Below are 14,963 nucleotides of genomic sequence, written 5' to 3' on the forward strand. Positions count from 1 at the left end.
ATGCACAGCAAGGGAGCGACCGTTGGATTCAACTACCATCTAATCTGAAGGCTTGGAATTTCAGCGCTGTGGTGCTCGGCGGAGACATCAGATTTTGATGCTCTATGAAGGAGCGACCGTCGGATGCTTCTGAGAACTGATCTGATGGCTGAGAACGGAGGCGCTTTTGTGTGTAGAAAATGAGGTTGTGCGCACCATTCTTCGCGGCTTCCTTGCGTAATTTCTCCCGGCTTTTCACTACTTTTCTGCTCTTTTCGCTCCGCGACTCATTCGAACTTTATTTATTACCTAAAAATGCAAAATTAATTAATAAAAATATTTATTCTTGAAAACAATGAAAATACAGAATATGGGATAAAATGTAGAATTAATGCACAAAAGATGAGTTAAAATGCCAACAAAAAGGGATAAATATATACAATATTTGGCACTCATCAAATACCCCCAATCCTGAATTTTACTTGTCCTCAAGTAAAACAAAACTAAGGAAATCCTAACTATACCACTGTCGCTGGTCTCTCGAATGCATTTAGCGTATGCACTAAGCCTTTTAAACCACTAAGTGTCCCTAGTGGACGAGTGAAGTCTCGTGAAGGTTTACCAGAGGTGTGCCTACAAAACCTAAGGAAAAAATATAAGCTCATATTCCATCAAATGTGACATGTGCAAAACAGTTTAAGCTCACAGCAAAATGGAGATGTCAATCTAGCTATCGAAGGCACAATCCTAGCACTGATAACAAAAAAAGACATGTGATAAGAGTGTAAAGTGTATCTACACATATGTAAAGAAAGATCTGAAGTCATGACTACTAATCACCAAGAGATAGTTTCTCAGGCTAAGAACTGAGGTCGAAATCTAGCTAGCTGTCCGGACTTTACGAGAATTGTGAATGAGTTGGAGGTATTTCACAATTTCTCGCGTTGTACATCAATGGCATACACCCTCCTTGCTTATTACAACGAAACAACAAAAGATGCCTATTTACATGACTCTTATTTACATTGACTATTCTCTTTTTATTTTTTGAACAAGAGATGATGGAATTGATAAATACTTGATTTTTTTTTTTTTTTTTTTTTTTTTTTTTTTTTTTTTTTTTTTTTTTTTTTTTTTTTTTTTTTTTTTTTTTTTTTTTTTTTTTTTTTTTTTTTTTTTTTTTTTTTTTTTTTTTTTTTTTTTTTTTTACAAGGAAACACTTTTGGTACATAACAAAAAGAAACAAAAGATTACATGACACTTTGCAAGAGGTAGCCCTTTTTGATGCACCCAGTTAAATTCGATGGTTGTCTTTCTTAATGTAACCTCCACCTTCTATCCCAACCAACCAAAGAACAAGCTAGTCAAGTTTCGTTCAGTATTCTAAAGTGATTGGCAATCTTAACTTCCTATCAAACACCTTGAAGATCGAGGCCATACATGTATTGGTAGATCGTGCGCGTGCAAATTTCTTATCACTATGTGAATTGTGCTAGAATCAGGGTGCCTAAATATCTAGACTAAGACTCCTAAAAAAAATACATATTTGCACAAGAGTCAACATTTCAAGGTAAATGAGCTCCATTTTTATGTTTTTTTCAATTTTTTATTTTTTAATTTTTTTGAATTTTTTTTTTTAATTTTTTTGATTTGATTTTTTTTAATTTTTTTTTGGAATTTTTCAATTTTTTCAAAAGAAGAAGGAGTTCGTTTTTAATTATAGCATATTATCATGGCATCTACTCTATACCCCCAAACCTAAACTAAACATTGTCCTCAATGTTTCAAAATATGGAAAGAATTATAAAACAATATATGGAAAGGGACATGCTGAGTAGAGTAAAAGGAGAGAGAATACCCGATTTCGGCGAAAGCAGAATTAAAACTCCGTTATTTAAGGCAAAAATCCAACATATTTCAGCCGAGATCATATTGGATTAGAAAAATATATACAAAAGGAACAAAAGGGTTTTTTTAAAATGTTATCTACTGGATTATGTACAAAAAAATTCACCATATACTAACAATCTAAAGAGTTGAGGATCAACCCACAAGACAAAGTGTAGAGACAAAGGAAGATTCAAAACACTAAAATTGGACTTAAATGGGAATGAGAGTGAAAAACCGAATGAATTACCTCTAAACCTAAATTGTTCAACAGGTTTACTTTTAAGCACAAAATCTAACAATTTTAGGGGTTCAGGATTCAAAAGGTCTAACTCATAATGGACTGTTTTTGGGATGGGCAAACATGCAATTTCCAACTGTGGCTCTTTAAAAGTGTTATATTTTGAAGCAAAATAGTCCAAGAGGACTTGGGAAGCACACAGTTCCAATCCTAGATTAGGAATTTTCAGAAAAATTGGTTTTACAATGTTGGTACAAACCAAATCTAGGTTGGGTGGAAGGCCACCAAATTGTGACTTAGGTAGAAGAATAGGCATATCATTATCAATCAAATCAAAATCTTCTAACTCATCTACACATGTCACATCATGCTCACAATCATCAATCAAATTTCCAAGATCACAATCAGAATTATTAACATCATCAACAGATTTATTTTCGTGTATCGGCACATCAGGGGAAACATCACATGGAATACTAGAAGAAATATCATGCATTAAGGTCGGGGCAGAAAAGCCTAATGTATTTGAACCCAAAGGTTCCATAACATTTTCAGTATAGACATGTTCTTCTAACATAACATCATAATCATCATCATCATCATGATAGGCATTTTGCAAACTAGGATAATTTTCAATCCTAAGGTCGGAGTTATTACAAGAATAAAACTCTAATTCATGAGGGTGACTCATATCATGTGGTGTTGTTCCTGTTTCCCTAACGGATTCCCATTGATGGTTTTTTTCTGCAATCTCGGCTAAAAAATTCCATGCATCATCCACAGATTTATCAATAAATTCACCATTACACATAGATTCAACCATGGTTCGAGATTTAAAGTCTAGTCCCTCATAGAGGATGACGACAAGTCTCCACTTCTCAATTCCATGGTGCGGACATTCACTCAACAAATCATTAAAACGTTCGAAATAGTGAAAAATAGTTTCCTCATCCAATTGGACAAAACAATTGATATTTTGACGAATAGCGATGGTCCTATGGTGTGGAAATTTTTTTTGGAAAAATTGATTAGTGAGTTGTTCCCAAGTGGTGATTGATTGTGGTCTCAAACCGTAAAACCATGTTTTGGCCCTTTCCTTTAAAGAAAATGTAAACAAACGCAATTTCAGAGAGTCTTCGGACAAATGATCAGGTTGCATAGTCCGACAAATTTGTTCAAACTCTCTTACATGAGTATAGGGGTTCTCAGAATCGAACCCTCGAAATATAGGAAGTATTTGTATCATGTTTGCATTTATTTTAAAAGGGTTATTGGTTTGCGGTAAGACAATACATGATAATGGAATTTGTATTCATGGAGAGCACGAGGTTGGTCCATTTTGAAATGACACAAAGCCCACTATTTGGTTTTAAATGGGAAAATTTTAAAAATTTGGTTTATGGGAAAATTTTGGTTTTGATGGGAAAATTTTTGAAAAAGAAAATTTGGTTTAAAATGGGAGTAAAAAGAAATTTTTTTTTTTTTTTTTTTTTTTAAAAAAAAAAATAAAATTAAGAAAATAAAATTTGGTTTTTGAAATGGGAGCAAGCCCACTGTGCAAGCCTCTAATGAAATGAAGGAAGGCTGCGGCCTACGAAAATCCAAGTTTTAAATTTTGAAAGTTTAATTTGGCCCAGTTGGTTAAGGCCCGACGTTTGTTTTTAAAACTTTGGTTTCGAGGTCCACTTACAAGTCCACAATCAGTTATAAGCTCAGCTGGGTTTAAACCCAGAGTCCAAATTATAAATCCAATGGAAAAATTTAAACAAGCCCACACAAAATAAATACAAGCCCACAAATTAAACAACAAGCCCAAAAATAAATTATTACAAACCCAAATAGAAAAATAAAAAGCCCAAAAAATTGGGTTAATTATTACAAGCCCACAATAAAAAATTTGGAAGCCCACAGGTTGGGTTCTCTCAATTAATGGGTTTAGGCTTACCTTTGTAGCACAGCCCAGCTGCTCTGATATTGTTGCAAAAACCCAGTTGGGTTTTGGTTCTTTTCCTCGGTGGCGTCCCAGCAGAGGAAAAACAGGTTCAGAATCAGCAGGTCCAACAGCAAATGAAATGAAGCAGATGCAGATGCGAATGCTATGAAATGAAATACAAAATAGCTAAGAAACACAGATAAAACACAGCACCAATCCCCGGCAGCGGCGCCAAAAACTTGGTGGACCCGGGAAAGCGTATAGAAATTTGATGCGATGGAAACGGGCCTACAGTAATACCGCAAGTGCACGGTCGTCAGTTGTAGCTCGTGCAAGTACGGGTCGATCCACAGAGATCGGGTGTGTTTCGGAAGTGTGTCTTAGCTAATTGGGTTCCTAGTTTGCTTTGGGCTTAGAAGCCCTTTGGAAGTGTTGGGCTTAATGGGTTTGGTTTTTGGCAATGAAATACTTTAGGTCTTGGGCCTGTGAAATGAACTGAATATTGGACTCAGTTAGTTTGGTCTTTGAAGTGCAAATGGGCTTTGGGCCTTAAACTTAGGCTTTTGATTAAGCCTGAATTGGATTGGGTCTTAACCTTAACCTAAACTGGGCTTTGAGCCTTAGTGAAATGGGCCTCAGTGAACTAGACCTTGGGCTTTTGGTTTTAAACAAATGGGCTTTGGTTAAGCCCACAGGTTGGCTGAATAGGGCTTCAGTTTGAGTTGAGCTTTGGGCCTTGACAGTGAACCAGATTGGGCTCAGCTGGCTTTGGCAGGCAGCAGGAGCTAACAGGACTGCACAACAGAAGGGCAGCTGCAGGAGAAAGGAAGCAGCACCAGGTAGCAGGCCTAGCAGCAGCAGAAGCAAGAGGGGAGGCAGTGCAGCAGCTGCAGGAGAAGGAAAGCAGCAGCCTGACAGCAACCTTGGCAGCAACAAGAGCAGCAGCAGCTTGGCAGCAGTGGAAGTGGCAGCAGGGCAGATAGTGATGCAGCAGGGGAGAAAAGCAGCAGCACTGCAACAGCAGCTGCAAGGGGAGAAAAGCAGCAGCACTGCAACAGCAGCATCAGCAGTAACCTAGGCAGAGGCACACAGCTGCAGGAGCAAGAAACAAAGCAATAGCAAAATAACAGCCAAACAGTGAACAGAAGCAAAAAAAAACAGAATAAGAGCAAAATAAAAATGACACAAAGGCAGTTAGCCTAAGGCAGGGGAAGAAGGTTAAGCTAACATGGAGCTAAACTAAGGCACTCTTTTAGAGTGGGAAGAGAGCTAGCTTGCTCATTGTCACTAGTGAGCACTAGTTTCTTCCCACTACTCAATTCACACTATGCAGCAAGGTTTACTCCATCTAACTGAACATGTATCACACTGAATTCTACCATCATTCTTTCACCCCTAGAATCAGTTGTCTTCTTACAGCACAACTGATCACAGATGCATTCATTCAAGTAGATATCATCAGTTCTATGACATTTAAGCACTACAATACAATTAACATAATCTGAACTAACAATGAACACATACAAACTTCTAAGACATTAACAGGAGACAAATGCAATTATAACATGAACATAAGCATAACAGGAATGTGAAACTAAACTGAACTGAACTGAAATGAGCATAACAAGTGAACTGAAATGAGCATAAGCTAACACATTAACAGAACTATGAACATAAGCATAACAAGTGAACTGAAATGAGCACAACTGAAAATTAACAATTAACAGAACTTGGGAGTTCTGGATGTTGGCTACTCCAAGCATGAAAATTACACACAACCCATAGTGCTATTTATAGTCACAGACCCAAATTCCCTAAATTACCTAATTCCCCCAAAATTAGGGTTTGTTCTTCCCCAAATTACAAAAATTGAAATTAGGTTTTACCTAATCACTGAAAGCACTCAATAGCTTCGACCCATTCTTCTCCTCAGTCTCCTGCTCCATTCCCATGCTTCAATTACGTATTTCTAACTCGTCCTATTTTATTGATTTCTTCCCTAGGTTTTTAGAGAGAAATTAGGGGAGAAATCTATACAATAGGAGGCTAGAACAAAGGGGGTAATGATGGTGGAGGTATGGTGTGATGATGGTGGAGGTGTGGTGGAGAAGTGGCAGTGGCAGAGGTGGTGTTCTGGTGGTGGCAGGACATGGCTCTGTTGAAGACGGTGGTTCTGCAGAGAGGATATGGCTCGATGGTGTGGGAGAGAAGGGGGGTGTGTCTGGTTAGGTTTGTGGTCTCGGGTACTAGGGTGTAAGGCGAATGCATCGAGTCTTGATGTTCTGTGACTCTGAGCTGCGAGATGCGAAGATGGTTGGTAGATCGGACGGTGATGCGGAGGCAAGCGATGAGCGACCGTTGGATTATATGATACAGCAAAATCAACGATGCCAGATGGAGTTAGGTGTTGTAGTGTTAGTCGGAGATATCAAACTTTGATGCACAGCAAGGGAGCGACCGTTGGATTCAACTACCATCTAATCTGAAAGCTTGGAATTTCAGCGCTGTGGTGCTCGGCGGAGACATCAGATTTTGATGCTCTATGAAGGAGCGACCGTCGGATGCTTCTGAGAACTGATCTGATGGCTGAGAACGGAGGCGCTTTTGTGTGTAGAAAATGAGGTTGTGCGCACCATTCTTCGCGGCTTCCTTGCGTAATTTCTCCCGGCTTTTCACTACTTTTCTGCTCTTTTCGCTCCGCGACTTATCCGAACTTTATTTACTACCTAAAAATGCAAAATTAATTAATAGAAATATTTATTCTTGAAAACAATGAAAATACAGAATATGGGATAAAATGTAGAATTAATGCATAAAAGATGAGTTAAATTGCCAACAAAAAGGGATAAATATATACAATATTTGGCACTCATCAGCTTGTACGTAAGAAATCACCTCAGAAACCTCTTTAGAAAGTTTTCATTCCGCTGCCCTCTGGTGTCTCAATACTCGGACTGCACGGTTGTGATCAGGAGTCTCATAAATTCTCTTCTCCCAAGATTCGGCATAACCAATCAACACATTTCCTCCATCTTCCAGAAGACCATGAGGAAAACCATCTGATCGAGGTGTAATTACGTCATCTTCATCAAGAATGTGTAAACCAGTGATCCATCGATCAACATCGTCCTTCTCTTTCTCGGGTTCTGCCACCTTCTTACCTTTCTTGTCTTTCTTGGGTTTTCCTTGGGGTTGTGTTTCTTGATGAACTTCTTGATTATCATCAACTTCTTCATCTTCAGTTATTCCTTCTTTTGTCTTTCAATTCTTACTTGTTCAGCTTCTTCTTCTAAAATGCCTCCTCTACCTCCCGCTCCCAATTTTTCTTACCTCCTCCTCTAGGATCGGGAGTTTTAGAATTAGAAGGTGTTACCTCCATCTTCTTCCTCTTTGTAGCTGCATTGGTCCTGACACAAGTATGAAAGTTATAATACTAATTCGAACAACAAAGGGATTTGGAATTCCAAATACTTGTAAGAAAATAAGAATGTTCGGCTTATCCGAAATAGCAAATATATGCCGAACTATGTCTTAACATTTTTCTTACCTTACACAGTGAGTGGTTCGGCACATAAGAACCAAAGACTTATAAGCCGATTCAACATATTCGGCTCACAACCAAAACTATCGAATAAGACGAACCTATAATTATGAATTGAAACATGTATTCGGCGCAACATCATATCATATAAATAAGCCGATCTTTTACACTTATAAAATTTATGAATTTTAACAATGATATTCGGATCAATCCTAATATTATTGAATAAGCCGAATCTAGAGTTATGATTGAAACATATATTCGGCGCAAATTGGTGTCATACAAATAAGCCGATCCTACACATGCAGAATTCATGAAATTCAAACAACATTTATTCGGCGGAAAAAATTCGGCTCAAATTTAACACCATCGAATAAGCCGATCCTAAAAATAAGAATCCATGTCATTAAGTTCGGCCCAAAACTAATATGCATTTTAAGCCGAGCTGTTCATATGCACTTTCAGGGTTCAGTTTTAAGAACAGCTCGGCGCACATCTCAAATTAGTTTTACGCCGAACCAGACCCTGTAACCGCCGCACAAACAGTTTTTTGACGAATTAAACCTATTAAAGCAATCAAAAACATCAAATACGAGATGGGTTTGTATAACTAACCTTCTTATTCTCATTTCAGGAGTTGGTTCTTCTTCAATCTCTTCTTCGGGGTTGATTTGTGGTTGATTTTCAGTTTCTTCTTCACTCTCTAAATCTTCTTGTTCTTCAATAGGTTGTTCAATTGATCGATTAGAACGAGTTACGTTATAACGACGACCCATTATATAGATGAGTTTAATCGTCGATTAACTTTTCACGAATCAACGATCTAATTTCGACGATGAATCAATGAAAAAAAAATAATGGAGAAGAAGTTCACCTGCTGCTGTGGAGAAGAAGGAGAAGGTGAATGAAACTGATTTTTGTGATTATTGATTTTAGGTTTTTGTATTAGGGTTAGGGATAGATTAGTAATTTAAAATATTTAAGGGTATATAAGTAATTGAACTACCACAGGGTACCCCTTATAAGATCACCCAAGTTAGGACTATTGTTTTGTATGCCTAGAAAGATTTAGGTATGCCCAAAATCAGGGTTCTTAGATTTTGGTTCCTTCTCCAAAGTTTGTAAATATTCTTAAGACTTATCAAATAAACTATAGAACCAACCCAATCGAATTAGTAAACCTTAGATATACTAAAGATGGAGAACGAAAAAGTGAATAACTATAAAAGGGTTATAGATTTTGATGGTCATTCAGATAGTTCTAAAGTTGATATATATACACATTGGGATCAAACTCATGGAAAAGCATTCAAAACATACCTAGGAATGGTACTCTGTTGAATATGTTGTTGGAATCCAGATTTTAGGGATTTATAATGAACAATGATGATATTCCAAAGTTGCTCATTCAGGCTGGAATAGCTCAGCTGGTTAGAGCGTGTGGCTGTTAACCACAAGGTCACAGGTTCAATCCCTGTTTCTAGCGTTTTTTTTTTAAATTATTTGTATCTTTTTTTTGGATGGTTTTTCTTTTTGAAAATGCTACTCCAAACTCCTACCGCAATATTTACACATTGGTGCAACTTAACTTCTGGTGGCATATTGGCAGAGAATGCCAATCTTTAGTTTAGAGAAGAGGATCGTTAGGTGAGGCTGGGCAATTGGATTCAGCTCTAAAAGGCACGACAAAGATATGCGCCGTGTCGCTTGGATCTGTATGATCTGACAATTTAATGCCGGCTACTCCGCGTTTGAAAATTCTTGCGCGGCTAGATAATCTTTGTGATTTTTTTTCCAAATCTATCCAAGACTCGTAAATACATACGATGATTCATGCATAATGTATTTTGGTTGTTTTACCATAAATGACTTGCCATACAGAACGATTCTTGGAACCTTATATAAGGCCATTACACTGAAGTTGGAATCCACAACCTCATTGCATCTTCACATTGAAAAACTTCTCAGAAACCTTCTTACTTCATATTACAGTTTGCAACAAGTAGAAATCTAAAAAGAAGAGATGTCAAGTCTTCCAACGGAGGTGGATCAAGAAATCTTTGTTAGATTACCCGTGAAATCTATCTTTCGATTCAAGTGTGTATGCAAACCTTGGTGCCATCTTTTCTCTTCTCCTCGTTTTATTAAAACGTACCGTGCCCATACTATTAAGAAAAACGGCACTTTCCTTATGGTGCATTACAAGTACGGTAGTAATAAACGTAGAGCAATGTACTCGATGGATTACAATTCGTTATCTTCAAAGTTATCATCTGCAGCAGGTTATCTTGTTGATGAGGCTGCAGAGATGGATTTCCAGAAGCTAGCTTCAGATTCTCTAACTCTTTTGGGTTCCTGTGATGGTCTGGTTTGCTTATCAGACTATGACAAATCCAGTTATGGTGCGGATGACATTTGCATTTGGAATCCATCAACCAAGGAATACAAGAACATACCTATGCCGCCAAATTCTGAACACAGTAATATGGATCAGGGCTTGTACGGGTTCGGTTATGATGACAAGATTGGTGATTTCAAATTGGTAAGGGTTGCTGAAATTCCTAAACCTGTTGGTAGTTCTGATGGTTGTGAGGATGGGTCTGTAATGCGGATATTAACCTCAATTTCAGATATTACTTCTGAAGTTAAGGCTTCTTGGGTCAGTTCACATTCAGTAGTTCAGATCTACACATTAGGGTCAAATTCTTGGAGAACTTGTCAGTGTCAAGACATGCCTTACTACTTTCCTGATGGAATAAAGCCTGGGGTGCTTGTTAATGGAGCTCTCCATTGGTATGCTGTTAACAAGCGTGAGTACTACGAAGCTATAATATCTTTTGATATGACTAATGAGATATTCAAGGAGGTTGCAAGAATTACAGGATCCATGCTACATCCTGTAGTTTGTGATTATAGTATTGACTACAATAATGTGAGTGTGTTAGGAGGGTGCCTTTGCATACTTCATAAAACCTACGGCGTTAAAGTTGACGTGTGGGTGATGCAGGAATATGGAGTAAAGGAATCATGGACGAAAAAGTTCACAATTACACAGAAGTCTATTACTGAAACCGGTCGTTTGAGGATAATATGTGAGTTTCAGAACAATGAAATTATTTTCGATACTGATACTTGTTTAGTTTATTATGATCCAAATAACAATATTGATAAGAGATTGAGGATCCATGGTGCTAGCATGTTTCAAGGAGCGGAGCAATATGTGACCAGCATAGTCACACTAGGTTCTGGTACTTATGTGGAGAAGCCAAAGACAAGAAAAAGGAAATCAAGTGAAATATGAAGAAGATCGGCCTCATTGAGTCTTGGATGATTTATGATTCTTGTTATCTCTATGTGTTTGCTTTGAGTTTGATAACCTTGTTCGAATTCATATTCGTTTCAAGTAATAATGGGATTTAGATTTGTGTTTTAATCTTTCGGTAGGCTTTCGGAGACATTTTTGAGGGTAGTAGATCCAAGTAATATTATTTTGTGTTGCTTATTTCTGAAGGAACCAGTCAACCTGAAGAACCTTTCATGGTGATATAAGGTAAACTTTTATACATGTTTCAACTGGAATATGGAGTGTTCGCAATCCAAAGGACAAATTTTACACTCTGCATATATGAAAAGGTGAAAAAGTTGTTGCAATTTACTACAGGATGGAGTGCTAATTCACGTTAAGTGCCACTGCAAGCTATAGCAAATAGCAACCAAATACATATAAAATTACTGAAGCACCTAGGGAAACACATAAAAGAACGGAAGACCTTTGGTACAATCCTCGCAGATGTAGAATCTAGAACACACAAAATACATGGCTTAACTCACGGAGCTGGTCTTTTTTCTCGTTCTTCTTTTCCCTGGAAAAATCTTGAGCTTTACAGACAGACAATAGGAGTATTCTTGTAGCCTAGCCAGATCTGATTTCACTTTCTCCTCTGCTTAAGGATGTACAAGCTAGAACAACCAGTGGATGGCCTAGCTCCCAGCGGTTGTCTTTTTTATCCTTCGTGTTTTCCTTGGCAGTAGGAGTAGCTATCTCTTTAAAAGTTAAATCTCAGATTCTTGTGGCCGAACTAGTTCTGATTTCACTTTCTCCTCTAGCACCACCATTATTATTTAACAGCCCACAAAGTTCCAGCATATTATAAAATTTATCAACTTGTACTACAATAAGCAAGCAATAGAAAGTATATGACTGAATCTAGTGGTCATTCAACTTCAAAAACAGTGGTGTATTCCTTAATTTGTTTCAACTTCTGGTTCAAGGGGAAGCCTGAATCAGAGAAGAAGCATGGGATGATTAGCGAAAGGTTTTTGCTATTTCACTAAACCATTTAGCACAAAACAATCTCGGCCATTGATTTTTTAGTGGTTAGAGATCAATGGGCAGGACTTGTTGGCGCTAAATGGTTTAGCGCTTGGAATTCTTCTAACCACTAGACACAGTTTCCAATTCAAGCTGATGTGGATTGGTAAGTTGAATCTTGAATTGGATATGACCACTAGACTCGGCCTAAGAACAGGTTCCTTTGTCGATTTCCCAATTAATAACTCCTTTTACAAATTTCACCAACCAGATAAAATTTAAGCTTATTATGACGTCTCCATTAACCAGCAAATTCACCCAATTGCAAACAAGTAAGCACTGATAAATCGCCAGTAGGACTAAATGTTATCCATTCCCGAGTTAAGGTAGTTTTTCTCTATCTGCAGTTGTCCACGGAGTTCTTGCATGACTAAGAACTAAACTTTGGGCAATGAGTTTTAGACATTAAGGAAGTGTTCCCGGCCGTGTGAGTTCATTCTAGGAGACCCCAAAAATCTCTCTAGAAGAGTATGACATTGTTAATGACTGAAGGTTTTTCTTTGCTGATAAATGTCAATGTAAACATTGATAAATCAAACACGCGGAATAGGATTGAATTCATTACCTTTATGTAGTGCAGAAAGATACATATTACACCATCTTCGCAGGTAATTCCAGCTGGATACAATACCAGAAAGGTCCTACACCAGCACTAGCATCAGTCTAGTTAATGAAATCACAAAGTAATTGCTAGAAGAAAAGAAGAAGGATCCTTCCCATGTTCAGAGTTGAAGAAATTACTATACCTGAGCCACAACCATGAAGGTTAAAACCAAGTGCTTGTTTTGTACCAAAGAAAGAGTATTGGTACTCTGCACTCAGCATAAAACAATACAAAATTAGAATGACTTGAAAGAACAAGCACAAGTAAACTAATTTTAATGAAACCATATTATTCTTCTTGCAAAACCAACCATGTAAAAAGCCCATACCTCGGTGATATACCAGCTAACAACCAAACGACTAAACCAATATTTTTCGCACCAAAATAATCAAAATTAGAACTAAACATATTTTTGGATTTAGTTATTACACTAGCCTCTAGAATTCTCGATGATGTTGTTAAGCCACACAAGATGTCTTAGACACCCATTGAAGAAGTCGAGAATGAGTTGGGATTTTTTTTCCCCTTGGGTTGATATTGCAAAGTTTACATTGGTGTTGTAATTTCAAAAAACTCCAATTTCCAGAATTTGAACAAAAATAAATTGATTAAAAATGAATCAAATTTCTGGATCTCGAAAAACAAAACCCATAAAGTTAGAGAGAAGCTTACGTTTCGATGTTGAGCAAGAGCTGTCCAGGCAACCATTCTTCCATCAGCACATGTACGGATGCTGAGCAGTGATGTATACTGCTCTGATATTAAGAAGAAATCAGTGTTAATAGAGAGGGATCTCATATTTACCATGAGACAGACGTTGATTAGAACATGTTAGTGGGAACCTAGGAACAGATGAAAAGGCATTATTTTTATGAGTTGTAACTAGTCTCTGACGAGATGCTGCTGACTCGGTTTGATTGGTATGACTCATTGGGGTACTCACCTATATCTGACTTGTTGTCCCTCTAAGAGTACTATTATGAGTCTTGACAGACTGCAGTCCAATTTTAATGAATGCACATTCCCGTTTCTACATGGACACATTACCTTATTTTGATTTTTGAGCTAAATGCAGGGTAGCTAAGGGTCTAAGGATCAAAAAGACACCACCAGCACGAAGGAGAAATCTATTGAAGGAATGAAAAGTTGAAAATACATGATCAGTAACCACTTACACGAAGGAAAGTTGCATGATTGTTCCCCTCATTGTGAGCTGAAACAGGTATTTCTGCCCAGAAGAGGCGATTTACAACCTGGCAATCCAAGCCAAAGTACGATGAGAACTCAGAAGTCTAACATTTGTTAATACTTCAAGTTTTTATGACCATGCCACAACATACCCAGTGTACTATCAAAACAAAACTTAAGAAACCACTTGATATACAACAAGACGAACCTCATGAAAGGAGTACCATCGCCTCCGACTGCAACCAAAAAGAAAAGAAAAAAAATCTGCAGCTCATTGAAATCCTAGTAACCAAATGCTCAGAGAAAAAATTGAAAATTTCTCCCTTGCAATTTCAAAAATCTGCTCAAAACCCATATTCACACTAATCATACTAGTGAAATGAAATTCATCCTGATTAAAACCCATATCTTCAATATCAAAACCCAATTCGAAAATTACAACCCATTGATTACAACTGAAAAGTTAAAAAGAAGAAACTTACATTTCGATGTTGACCAAGATGAATCCTTAAATAGGGTAATAATTTTTTCCATTCCTTACCAGTTCTTCCATTGGCACCCTACAATCCAAATTCAATCAATCACAATAAAAATGCAATCTTTAGACAGAGAATATAATAGAGATACATCAAAATAGAACCTTTAGGATTGACAACGAACACAAGATCGCCTTTACGAGTGGCAGAAACACTACTGCTGATGCTTCTTCTCTGAGACTATAATCAAATATCCGAAATCGTCTCATTTTCTCATAAGACTAAAGGAGAAACAAACACTAAGGAAAGAGATGAACTTCGTGAAAAACAATATCAATTGTTCGCGGTCCAGCTCACGTACCTAGACTCCGCCGACTAGAGCGTGTGGCCGATAACCACGAGATCAAAAACAGCTTCTCTCTCACTTTGGAGTGGGACCTACCTATAAAATGGGACCCTTCTCATTTTGGAGTGGGATCCACTTCAAAATGGGACATTTCTAGGATGACTCTCGCTACAACATGAAAGAGGTGTCTTTTATTTTTTATTTTTCTGGGTGTTGTTAATTTGGAATCATCCTTGTTTTTATTTCATTTGTGAGGAATAATTTTATCCCAATTTTTATGGAAATAGCACATTAAAAATATTTCTTGTTACTTTTGTGATTCTCAAGTGGGAGAGGCTACACTTTTTTTTGGGGCTATTTTGCATTTACTCCCCTCCCAAAATTGCAAATTAGAGT

General features: G+C 37.4%; 2 protein-coding genes and 1 non-coding gene across 7 annotated transcripts; 2 read left to right on the forward strand and 1 right to left on the reverse strand.

The window, feature by feature from the left end:
• Nucleotides 1-8,993: 8,993 nt before the first annotated feature.
• Nucleotides 8,994-9,067, forward strand: TRNAN-GUU. Its single transcript has one exon. It is a non-coding gene; the product is annotated as a tRNA-Asn (tRNA).
• Nucleotides 9,068-9,811: 744 nt separating this feature from the next.
• Nucleotides 9,812-10,882, forward strand: LOC113304162 (F-box/kelch-repeat protein At3g06240-like). Its single transcript, XM_026553220.1, has one exon. The coding sequence runs from the start codon at nucleotides 9,812-9,814 to the stop codon at nucleotides 10,880-10,882; it is 1,071 nt and encodes a 356-aa protein (XP_026409005.1).
• Nucleotides 10,883-11,167: 285 nt separating this feature from the next.
• On the reverse strand, nucleotides 11,168-14,560 carry LOC113303700. Of its 5 annotated transcripts, none has more exons than XR_003337702.1 (7): nucleotides 14,386-14,560; nucleotides 14,228-14,305; nucleotides 13,954-13,981; nucleotides 13,733-13,810; nucleotides 13,230-13,307; nucleotides 12,700-12,765; nucleotides 11,168-12,594 (listed from the first exon to the last, which is right to left on the reverse strand). XR_003337702.1 is itself a non-coding variant. In XM_026552758.1 (7 exons), exons 1-7 carry the CDS (start codon nucleotides 14,488-14,490, stop codon nucleotides 12,352-12,354), a joined length of 543 nt encoding a protein of 180 aa, XP_026408543.1. In that variant the 5' UTR covers nucleotides 14,491-14,560; the 3' UTR covers nucleotides 11,168-12,351. The 5 variants fall into 5 exon arrangements, 1 of the variants encoding a protein (XP_026408543.1); XR_003337700.1 differs by having other exon boundaries at nucleotides 13,230-13,312; XR_003337701.1 differs by having other exon boundaries at nucleotides 13,954-14,085.
• Between the last annotated feature and the right edge of the window lie 403 nt (nucleotides 14,561-14,963).

This window comes from Papaver somniferum, chromosome 8 (assembly GCF_003573695.1).
Source record: "Papaver somniferum cultivar HN1 chromosome 8, ASM357369v1, whole genome shotgun sequence".
Taxonomy (NCBI): Eukaryota; Viridiplantae; Streptophyta; class Magnoliopsida; order Ranunculales; family Papaveraceae; genus Papaver; species Papaver somniferum.

Coding starts and splice junctions, on each gene's coding strand:
- LOC113304162 (XM_026553220.1), top strand. CDS start 9,812: ATGTACTCGATGGATTACAATTCGTTATCTTCAAAGTTATCATCTGCA.
- LOC113303700 (XM_026552758.1), bottom strand. CDS start 14,490: ATGAGACGATTTCGGATATTTGATTATAGTCTCAGAGAAGAAGCATCA. Junction 12,595..12,699: donor CCTTCATGGTTGTGGCTCAG/GTATAGTAATTT, acceptor GTGCTGGTGTAG/GACCTTTCTGGTATTGTATC. Junction 12,414..12,518: donor TCTTTCTGCACTACATAAAG/GTAATGAATTCA, acceptor ATACTCTTCTAG/AGAGATTTTTGGGGTCTCCT.